This window comes from Silurus aristotelis (genome assembly GCF_946808225.1).
Source record: "Silurus aristotelis genome assembly, chromosome: 9".
Taxonomy (NCBI): domain Eukaryota; kingdom Metazoa; phylum Chordata; class Actinopteri; order Siluriformes; family Siluridae; genus Silurus; species Silurus aristotelis.
The window spans coordinates 30,874,414-30,886,578 of NC_139582.1; the positions used below are offsets into that span (position 1 = coordinate 30,874,414).

Here is a 12,165-nt window from a genome sequence, read left to right on the forward strand (position 1 = left end):
ACTGGAGTTTAAAGTGGAGTTTATATACTGGAGTTTATATACAGAAGTTGATTAAGGAGTTTATATACTGAAGTTTAAAGTGGAGTTTAAAGTGTAGTTTATATACTGGAGTTTATATACAGAAGTTTATTGGGGAGTTTATATGGAAGTCTATATACTGGAGTTTAAAGTGGCATTTAGAGAGGAGTTTATATACTGGAGTTTATATACAGAAGTTTATTGAGGAGTTTATATACTGGAGTTTAAAGTGGAGTTTATATACTGGAGTTTATGAACAGAAGTTTATATACAGAAGTTTATTGGGGAGTTTATAGTGGAGTTTAAAGTGGAGTTTATATACTGGAGTTTATATACAGAAGTTTATTGGGGAGTTTATATACTGGAGTTTATTCTGGAATTTACAGTGGAGTTTATAGTGGAGTTTAAATACTGGAGTTTATAGTATAATTTAAATACTGGAGTTTATAGTGGAGTTTATATACTGTAGTTTATAATGCTATTATACTGGAGTTCATACTGGAGTTTATATGTTTGATGCTGCAGATGATTATATAGAGGTAAAGTCATATACAATATGACGGTAGAACTTAAAATTAAAAGATTTATTCTTCTCATTCACACAATGGACACCACACACACACACACACACACACACACACACACACAGCTGTAAAGGAGGTGTGTTATCAGGGGAAGATAGTGTGGTGGTGAGTGTAGGGTGAGTGTGTGTGATGGGAACGCAGCCTTGTAAGGAAGTAGAGGAGGAGGAGGAGGACGACGATGAGCAGCAGCTCTGCACCGCTGGCCATGTTTAGAGTCTCTCAGCCATCCTGCACTGCCACAAACAATGCCTGCTTCTGCTAAATTTAAATCTGGACAGCTTATCTTCCTGCTCTCACTACGCCAAGCTCACTCTCCCTCACCACACACACACACACACACTCACACACTCACACACACTCACACAGGCACAGGAACCTCACAGGTGAGTGTCTCTTTACACTTTCATTCACTTTTATTCTCTCACAAATTCACCTCTAACAGGTTTCCAGCTCAGGACCTCTCTCAGGCTGGGGTTTCCAGATGTTGATGTACATTGCTGCAGATGTTAGAGATGTTCATAGAAGATCGGATGTGAGGAAATTGATCTAGAGGATTTGATGTATATGACCAGAATCAGAATGAGAAAACTTTATTGATCCCATAAGGAAATTGTTTGATGCAGTTACTCACAGTAAAAGATGTAACATCTGATGTAGAGAATGTGATGTAAAGAATCTGATGTATATGTCCTTCGGTTGTAAATCTAATGTAAAAAATTTAATGTTGTAAATCTAAAGTAGGGGATCAAATGTAGAGAATTTGATGTGGAGCATTTGATGTAATTCTGATGTAGAGGATCTGATGTAGAAAATGTAATGTAATTCTGATGTAGAGGATCTGATGTAAATAATTTAATGTAAATCTGATGTAGGGGATTTGATGTTAATAATGTAATGTAAATATATTGTAATGTATCTGATGTAGGGAATGTAATCTGATGTATATGATCTGATGTAGAGCATCTGATGTAGAAGATCTAGTGTGAATGCTCTGAAGTAGAGGATCTGATTAAATGAATTTCATGTTATAAATCTGATGTAGAGAATTTAATGATGTGGATCTAATGTAAGTAATCTGAAGTAGAGGATCTGATGTATATGATCTGATGTAGAGGATCTGATATAGAGAATTTGATGTAAATCTGATGTAGAGAATCTGATCTAGAGAAGTTGATGTAATTCCTATGTAAATGATCTGATATAGAGAATTTGATGTAATTCTGATGTAGAGAATTTGATGTTCATCTGATGTAGAGGATCTGATATAAAGAATGTGATGTTCATCTGATGTAGAGGAACTGATATAGAGAATTTGATGTAAATCTGATGTAGAGAATCTGATGTGTAGGATCTGATGTATGGGAACTAACTGTGGTATATTTGATTGTTGATCTGATGTAGAGGATCTGGAATAGCGTAGTGTCACAATATTGTAAATCTGATGTAAAGAAATTAATACAGTGCACATTGTAGATTGGATGTAGTGGATCTAATCTAAACTATGATTTATCAAATATTAAAAAGTTTATTTAAAGTAGTGGATGCAGTGTAATGGATCTGATATAATGTGTCTGATGCAGTGGATCTGATCCAGTATTACATCACTCAAAAGTTTTATAGTCCTTTAATAATAAACAGTGAAGTTTCATAACCACACAGTGATCAGACTCAGACACCAGATACTTTTAAAAGTTAGAGTGAATCAGGAGATTAGATCTTCAGATGTTTCATGGTTGTGTTGGACACAGAGATGAGACAGAGGTGAGATAGAGATGATGTGAGTCTCAAGGCCTTTTTTTTGTCCTTAAGCTGAAGTTATTTAAGGTTTAACCTCTAAAACACACACACACACACACACACACACACACACACACACACACACACACACACACACACACACACACACACACACACACACACACACACACACAGGGCTGTTCAACCTCTCTGCTGTTTCAGCGTGAATCCTCCCTCAGATACGTACTCAAATCTCAACATGAAAATAAACAGAGACCGAAACCAGCATTTACTATTTTATCCTCCTCTCTAATGTTACTGTGTGTGTGTGTGTGTGTGTGTGTGTGTGTGTGTGTGTGTTTGTGTTGTATTTGTGCTGTGTTTATGTGTTAGTGTTGTGTTGGCCTTCTGTTGATGTTATGTTAATGTTGTGTTAATGTTGTGTTAATGTTGTATTTGTGTTGTGTTGGTGTTGTGTTAGTGTTATGTAAATGTTCTGGTGTTGTGTTAGTGTTGTTTGTTGTATTGGTGTATTGTAATGTTGTATTGGTGCTGTTTTAGTGTTGTGTTAGTGTTGTTTGTGTTGTGTTGGTATTGTGTTAATGTTGTGGTGTTGTGTTAGTGTTGTGGTGTTGTATTTGTGTTGTGTTAATGTTGTATTAATGTTGTGGTGCTGTATTTGTGTTATGTTTGTTTTGTATTTGTGTTGTGTTGATGTTGTAGTGTTGTATTTGTGTTGTGTTAATGTTGTGGTGTTGTATTTGTATTGTGTTAATGTTGTGGTGTTGTATTTGTGTTATTGTTGTGGTGTTGTATTTGTGTTGTCTTAATGTTGTGGTGTTGTATTTGTGTTGTGTTGATATTGTGGTGTTGTATTTGTGTTGTTTTAATGGTGTGGTGTTGTATTTGTGTTGTATTAATGTTTAGGTGTTGTATTTGTGTTGTGTTAATCTTGTGGTGTTGTATTTGTGTTGTGTTAATGTTGTGGTGTTGTATTTGTGTTGTATTAATGTTGTGGTGTTTGTGTTGTGTTAATGTTGTGGTGTTGTATCTATGTTGTGTTAATGTTGTGGTGTTGTATTTGTTTTGTGTTAATGTTGTGGTGTTGTATCTGTGTTGTGTTAATGTTGTGGTGTTGTAGTTATGTTGTGTTAATGTTGTGGTGTTGTATTTGTGTTGTATTAATGTTTAGGTGTTGTATTTGTGTTGTACTAATGTTGTGGTGTTGTATTTGTGTTGTGATCAGCCCTCACATTATTAACATGAATCATTCTGTTTTATTCACTTCTACTGTATATACACACACACACACACACACACACACACACACACACACACGCACACGCACACACACGCACACACACACACACACACACACTGGTGAAACTAATGAACACAAACTCTCTCTGTTCCAGGAGAAGACAGCAGGAGATCAGGCATAAAACACCTCCTCAGGTAAAATGGGACCATCAGATGCTCTGTTCTTCTATCCTTTATCACAGAAACTCGCTCTGTTCTTCATCTTCTTCTCCCCTGAGTTCCTTAATGTTGCTGCTGGAGGCTCCACTCTTCATGAAGCTTCAGTTCCAGTCAATCACACAGAGTCCTGTGCAGGTAGCTATGAGTGTAAGGAGGGAGTGATCCTGCCCATATGGAGGCCAGAAAATCCTTCGTTTGGAGACAAGCTGGCGAGAGCCACCATTTATTTTGTGGGGATGGCCTACATGTTCCTTGGAGTCTCCATCATTGCTGATCGCTTTATGGCATCCATTGAGGTCATCACCTCGCAGGAGAAGGAAATCACAATCAAGAAGCCGAACGGAGAAACCACGACCACCACGGTGCGCATCTGGAACGAAACGGTGTCCAATCTGACCCTGATGGCTTTGGGATCGTCTGCTCCGGAGATCCTGCTCTCGGTGGTGGAGGTTTGTGGACACAACTTTGAAGCAGGTGAGCTGGGACCCAACACCATCGTTGGCAGTGCCGCCTTCAACATGTTCGTCATCATCGGACTCTGTGTTTCCGTCATTCCGGACAGGGAGCATCGCAAAGTCAAACATCTCCGAGTGTTCTTCGTCACTGCAGCTTGGAGCATCTTCGCCTACACCTGGCTGTACATGATCCTAGCTGTGTTTTCTCCAGGGGTAGTGGAGGTGTGGGAGGGGCTCCTGACGCTCTTCTTCTTCCCCATATGCGTGGTGTTTGCGTGGGTTGCAGATCGGAGACTCCTCTTCTACAAATATGTTTATAAAAGGTACCGAGTCGGGAAGCAGCGAGGAATGATCATCGAGACGGAAGGAGGTCCAGAACATCAATCGAAAAATGACGTGGAAATGGACGGACAGATGCTCGGCTTTCTGGAAGGAGCTGTGGATATGCCCGTGGAGATGGATGAGGAGGAAACCAGGAGAGAAATGGCGGGGATTTTAAAAGACCTGAAACAGAAATATCCAGAAAAAGACAGGGAGCAGCTTGTGGAGATCGCTAACTACCAACTTCTCAACCAGCAGCAGAAGAGTCGAGCGTTTTATCGCTGCCAAGCTACGAGGCTTATGACTGGAGCAGGAAACATCTTGAAGAAACATGCAGCAGATCAGGCCAGGAGAGCGCTCGGCACCTACGAACTGCGATCTGAAGTCTCAGAAAATGATCTCTCCTCAAAGATCTTCTTTGATCCGTGTTCGTACCAGTGTTTGGAAAACTGTGGCTCAGTTGCTATGAACGTGGTCCGGCGTGGTGGCGACTTGACGAGCACGGTTTCTGTGAGCTACAGGACGGAGGACGGCACCGCCAACGCCGGCTCCGATTACAGATTCACAGAGGGGTTCATCGTTTTTAACCCAGGTGAGACCGAGAAGGAAATCCGAGTGGAGATCATTGATGATGACATCTTTGAAGAAGATGAGCATTTCTTGGTCCACCTGAGCAATGTCAAGGTTCTGTCTGAGGGAACAAACCACCAGGATTCCATGTCCAATCATGTGGACAGCCTGGCAGGACTCGGACTTCCATCCACCGCCACGGTGACCATTTTTGATGATGATCATGCTGGGATCTTTACGTTTGAGGAACCAGTGATGCACGTGAGCGAGAGCATCGGGGTGATGGAAGTAAAGGTGATGAGGATGTCTGGAGCTCGAGGGGTTGTTGTAGTTCCATATAAGACCATCGCAGGGACCGCGAAAGGGGGAGGCGAGGACTTTGAAGATACTTATGGAGTCCTGGAGTTCCAGAACGACGAGATCTCGTAAGTCTTTACATTGATTTGTTCTGAAAAGTAACACAGAGTTTTCTGAGGTGCTTCATCATTCCTGTTCTCTAAATCTTTTTATTTTGACAATATATTCACAACAATCCACTGTCAGTAGAGCTGTGTGTCTGACTGGGTGGAGTTCAAACTGACATCGGACTGGAATAAACACACACACACACACACACACACACACACACACACACACTGAAAGGAAGTGATGGTGTGGAGTAATGGTAAGGTGTGATGGTATGGAGTGATAGTATGGAGTGATAGCGTGGTGTGGTGGTATGGTGTGATGATGAGGAGTGATAGCGTGGTGTGATGGTGTGGTGTGATGATGAGGAGTGATAGCGTGGTGTGGTGGTATGGTGTGATGGTGAGGAGTGATAGCGTGGTGTGGTGGTATGGTGTGATGGTGAGGAGTGATAGCGTGGTGTGGTGGTATGGTGTGATGGTGAGGAGTGATAGCGTGGTGTGGTGGTATGGTGTGATGGTGAGGAGTGATAGCATGGTGTGATGGTGTGGTGTGATGATGAGGAGTGATAGCGTGGTGTGGTGATGTGGTGTGATGGTGAGGAGTGATAGCGTGGTGTGATGGTGTGGTGTGATGGTGAGCAGTGATAGCGTGGTGTGATAATGAGGAGTGATGGCGTGGTGTGATGGTGTGGTGTGATGATGAGGAGTGATAGCGTGGTGTGGTGGTATGGTGTGAAGGTGAGGAGTGATAGCGTGGTGTGATGGTGTGGTGTGATGGTGAGGAGTGATAGCGTGGTGTAATGGTGTGGTGTGATGGTGAGGAGTGATAGCGTGGTGTGATGGTGTGGTGTGGTGGTGAGGAGTGATATCGTGGTGTGATGGTGTGGTGTGATGGTGTGGTGTGATGGTGAGGAGTGATAGCGTGGTGTGATGGTGTGGTGTGATGATGAGGAGTGATAGCGTGGTGTGGTGGTATAGAGTAAGGATGAGGTGTGGTGGTATGGAGTAATGGTATGGTGTGATGGTGTGATGGTGTGGTGTGGTGTGATGTGAGGTGTGATGGCGAGGAGTGATGGTATAGAGTAATGGTGAGGAGTGATGGTATGGAGTGATGGTATGATATAATGGTGTGGTGTGATGGTGAGGAGTGATGGATGGTATGGAGTGATGGTATGGTGTGATGGTATGGAGTAATGGTGAGAAGTGATTGTATGGAGTGATGGTGTGGGGTGATAGTATGGAGTAATGGTGAGAAGTGATGGTATGGAGCAGGGGTCACCAACCTTTTTGAAACTGAGAGCTACTTCCTGGGTACCATTAATGTGAAGGGCTACCAGTTTTGATACACAAGTTTTCAGTTTGATCTGAAATAAAAAATGTGCTCAATTTACTTTTTATTATATGTTATTATTAATAATTAATGATATTCATCTATGTAAAGACACTGATCATGTTAATGATTTCTCATAAGTATCAACAATGATTTAACAAAGTAGGAAACAGCTATTTTTAGAAAAGGCCCACGGGCTACTCATGTGGCAACACGTTGGTGACCCCTGGTATGGAGTGATGGTATGGTGTGATGGTGAGGAGTGGTGGTGTGGTGTGATGGTGAGGAGTGGTGGTGTGGCGTGATGGTATGGTGTGATGGTGAGGAGTGGTGGTGTGGTGTGATGGTGAGGAGTGGTGGTGTGGTGTGATGGTGAGGAGTGATGGTGTGGCGTGATGGTATGGTGTGATGGTGAGGAGTGGTGGTGTGGTGTGATGGTATGGAGTGATGGTGAGGAGTGGTGGTGTGGTGTGATGGTGAGGAGTGGTGGTGTGGTGTGATGGTATGGAGTGATGGTATGGTGTGATGGTGAGGAGTGATGGTATGGTGTGATGGTGAGGAGTGATGGTGAGGAGTGATGGTGAGGAGTGGTGGTGTGGCGTGATGGTATGGTGTGATGGTGAGGAGTGGTGGTGTGGTGTGATGGTATGGAGTGATGGTATGGTGTGATGGTGAGGAGTGGTGGTGTGGTGTGATGGTGAGGAGTGATGGTGTGGCGTGATGGTATGGTGTGATGGTATGGTGTGATGGTGAGGAGTGGTGGTGTGGTGTGATGGTGAGGAGTGATGGTGTGGCGTGATGGTATGGTGTGATGGTATGGTGTGATGGTGAGGAGTGGTGGTGTGGTGTGATGGTGAGGAGTGATGGTGAGGAGTGGTGGTGTGGCGTGATGGTATGGTGTGATGGTGAGGAGTGGTGGTGTGGTGTGATGGTATGGAGTGATGGTATGGTGTGATAGTGAGGAGTGGTGGTGTGGTGTGATGGTGAGGAGTGATGGTGTGGCGTGATGGTATGGTGTGATGGTGAGGAGTGGTGGTGTGGTGTGATGGTGAGGAGTGATGGTGTGGCGTGATGGTATGGTGTGATGGTGAGGAGTGGTGGTGTGGTGTGATGTGATGGTATGGAGTGATGGTGAGGAGTGGTGGTGTGGTGTGATGGTGAGGAGTGGTGGTGTGGTGTGATGGTATGGAGTGATGGTATGGTGTGATGGTGAGGAGTGATGGTATGGTGTGATGGTGAGGAGTGGTGGTGTGGTGTGATGTGATGGTATGGTGTGATGGTAAGGAGTGGTGGTGTGGTGTGATGGTATGGAGTGATGGTATGGTGTGATGGTGAGGAGTGATGGTATGGTGTGATGGTGAGGAGTGGTGGTGTGGTGTGATGTGATGGTATGGTGTGATGGTAAGGAGTGGTGGTGTGGTGTGATGGTATGGTATGGTGTGATGGTGAGGAGTGGTGGTGTGGTGTGATGTGATGGTATGGAGTGATGGTGAGGAGTGGTGGTGTGGTGTGATGTGATGGTATGGAGTGATGGTGAGGAGTGGTGGTGTGGTGTGATGGTAAGGAGTGGTGGTGTGGTGTGATGGTATGGAGTGATGGTATGGTGTGATGGTGAGGAGTGATGGTATGGTGTGATGGTGAGGAGTGGTGGTGTGGTGTGATGTGATGGTATGGTGTGATGGTAAGGAGTGGTGGTGTGTTGTGATGGTATGGTGTGGTGATGAGGTGAGATTTATGAAGATGTGTAAAACTATGCAGTATTTAAACCCATGTAGCACTCCCTGTGCTGCCTCTCCCTTTTATCTCTTTATACAAGTTATTCTTTCATCTTTTTATCTGTTTCATCCTTTCAGGAATAAAATACAGTTGATTTCATGGTCCTCTCCTTCTCCTTCTCCTCCTCCTCCTCCATGTACTCATCTTTAATGTGATCGGGTCAGCTCCTGTTTCTCATCACGGGTAAAGTCCAAGTCTGAGAAAGTGGCACTGGATCAACAATGTTCTGAATCTGAGTCTCATTTATAGCTAGGAAAATGCGACTTAAAGCTAGCATAGCTTTAGGAGGATCAGGGTTAGATTAGCATCACTAATGAATCCTTAATGAATCATATTAATGTTTCTGTAGTTCCATCACATGCTAATCACATGCTAGCAGATGAGCTAACATAATAAAATAGCATATTATTGTATTAATTTTCCTTTTACTGAATGCTCAGCGCTAACACCGGTTAGAGCGAACAATCCTCCCACTAGGCAACAGCATGGTTCAGTTTGTGGATGAACAGAGTTGAGGATTTAATTAGCAGTTGTGTTTAATAACAGTTAGAGTTTTTATTATTTCGCAAGGAATTGACATTCTTGTGAAATCTGTAAATGATCCTTACATGAGCAGGAGGTTAGTCAGAATGAGGCAGGCTAACTGCTAGCACAATGATAATGCTAAGCACTTGATGGAGCTTCAGGACTTTTCCACAGCTGGAATCTCTCAGGGTTTTAGAGGAAATGATCCAAATTAAAAGTATCTTGATAGTTGGGAGTTTTCTTCCTTTGCTTGTCAGGAGATAGAGTTTCTCCTCTTTTGGAACACATATACACACACACACACACACACACACACACACACACACATACACACACCATCACATAGCAGTTTATCTGCACCATCATGTGACATTTTCCATATGAGGGAGGATATAATAAGGGCAGATATGATCCAGTGAAGATTAACAGCGGAGGTCTCAGACGGTTTGAAATGGAAAAGCGCAGTTCGCTGCACATACACTTTGAAGTGCACCAGCCATGGCTAACGCTAACGCTAACGCTCCTTATATAGCCAGGCTCTGGATGATGTTTGGAGTTTGTGAGATGTTACAGAACAGCAAGCAGGATGACATAAATCTCATACATAAACACACACACACACACACACACACACACACACACACACACACACACACACACACGGCTGCATTTTTTAAACCTTAATTAGCTTTGCGTTGTTGTGTGATTTGTATGTGTAGTACAGAACGTAATGGAGCAATAATTCTGATCTGTGGAGTGGAAAATAAATTCTAATCACAAACTCTAAATTCTGCAGTTACATCTGATTTATTACAGCTTTACTGCACCTTCAAACTGAAGCTGAGCATCTGCAGATTACCAAACATTACGTCCCTCCCTCACACACACACACACACGCACACACACCACAGTACATCACATCAGTGTGATAAATCAGAGCACTACAATGACTAGACTAGACATGACCAATCATGTGACCTAAAGCATTTCATAATATCGACTGATATGCTGTATAAATTAATAATGGTATATAACGGTGCGTGATGGATTATAATGATGTGTGATGGTGTGTGATGGTGTATAATGTTTTGTGTTGGTGTATAATGATGTGTGATGGTGTGTGATTGTGTATAATGTTTTGTGTTGGTGTATAATGATGTGTGAGGTGTGTGATGGTGTATAATGTTTTGTGTTGGTGTATAATGATGTGTGAGGTGTTTGATTGTGTGTGATTGTGTATAATGTTTTGTGTTGGTGTATAATGATGTGTGAGGTGTTTGATTGTGTGTGATTGTGTATAATGTTTTGTGTTGGTGTATAATGATGTGTGAGGTGTTTGATTGTGTGTGATTGTGTATAATGTTTTGTGTTGGTGTATAATGATGTGTGAGGTGTTTGATTGTGTTTGATTGTGTATAATGTTTTGTGTTGGTGTATAATGATGTGTGAGGTGTTTGATTGTGTGTGATTGTGTATAATGTTTTGTGTTGGTGTATAATGATGTGTGAGGTGTTTGATTGTGTGTGATTGTGTATAATGTTTTGTGTTGGTGTATAATGATGTGTGAGGTGTTTGATTGTGTGTGATTGTGTATAATGTTTTGTGTTGGTGTATAATGATTTGTGAGGTGTTTGATTGTGTGTGATGGTGTATAATGTTTTGTGTTGGTGTATAATGATGTGTGAGGTGTTTGATTGTGTGTGATTGTGTATAATGTTTTGTGTTGGTGTATAATGATGTGTGAGGTGTTTGATTGTGTGTGATTGTGTATAATGTTTTGTGTTGGTGTATAATGATTTGTGAGGTGTTTGATTGTGTGTGATTGTGTATAATGTTTTGTGTTGGTGTATAATGATGTGTGAGGTGTTTGATTGTGTGTGATTGTGTATAATGTTTTGTGTTGGTGTATAATGATGTGTGAGGTGTTTGATTGTGTGTGATTGTGTATAATGTTTTGTGTTGGTGTATAATGATGTGTGAGGTGTTTGATTGTGTGTGATTGTGTATAATGTTTTGTGTTGGTGTATAATGATGTGTGAGGTGTTTGATTGTGTGTGATTGTGTATAATGTTTTGTGTTGGTGTATAATGATTTGTGAGGTGTTTGATTGTGTGTGATGGTGTATAATGTTTTGTGTTGGTGTATAATGATGTGTGAGGTGTTTGATTGTGTGTGATTGTGTATAATGTTTTGTGTTGGTGTATAATGATGTGTGAGGTGTTTGATTGTGTGTGATTGTGTATAATGTTTTGTGTTGGTGTATAATGATGTGTGAGGTGTTTGATTGTGTGTGATTGTGTATAATGTTTTGTGTTGGTGTATAATGATGTGTGAGGTGTTTGATTGTGTGTGATTGTGTATAATGTTTTGTGTTGGTGTATAATGATGTGTGAGGTGTTTGATTGTGTGTGATTGTGTATAATGTTTTGTGTTGGTGTATAATGATGTGTGAGGTGTTTGATTGTGTGTGATTGTGTATAATGTTTTGTGTTGGTGTATAATGATGTGTGAGGTGTTTGATTGTGTGTGATTGTGTATAATGTTTTGTGTTGGTGTATAATGATGTGTGAGGTGTTTGATTGTGTGTGATTGTGTATAATGTTTTGTGTTGGTGTATAATGATGTGTGAGGTGTTTGATTGTGTGTGATTGTGTATAATGTTTTGTGTTGGTGTATAATGATGTGTGAGGTGTTTGATTGTGTGTGATTGTGTATAATGTTTTGTGTTGGTGTATAATGATGTGTGAGGTGTTTGATTGTGTTTGATTGTGTATAATGTTTTGTGTTGGTGTATAATGATGTGTGAGGTGTTTGATTGTGTGTGATTGTGTATAATGTTTTGTGTTGGTGTATAATGATGTGTGAGGTGTTTGATTGTGTGTGATTGTGTATAATGTTTTGTGTTGGTGTATAATGATGTGTGAGGTGTTTGATTGTGTGTGATTGTGTATAATGTTTTGTGT

The 12,165-nt window shown here is 41.6% G+C and overlaps 1 protein-coding gene across 6 annotated transcripts in view; it reads left to right on the forward strand.

Annotated features, from left to right (window-relative positions):
* The first annotated feature begins 766 nt into the window (after window positions 1-766).
* Window positions 767-12,165, forward strand: part of LOC310731647 (sodium/calcium exchanger 1-like) — an 18,079-nt gene continuing 6,680 nt past the window's right edge. For 4 of the 6 annotated variants that reach the window (XM_083551360.1, XM_083551362.1, XM_083551363.1 and 1 more), the window contains exons 1-2: window positions 767-985; window positions 3,755-5,589. In XM_083551360.1, coding sequence (XP_083407486.1) covers window positions 3,800-5,589 — 1,790 coding nt within the window. In that variant the 5' untranslated portion in view covers window positions 767-985; window positions 3,755-3,799. The remainder of the gene's footprint in view (window positions 986-3,754; window positions 5,590-12,165) is intronic. The other 2 variants (XM_083551359.1, XM_083551361.1) reach the window with 1 other exon arrangement.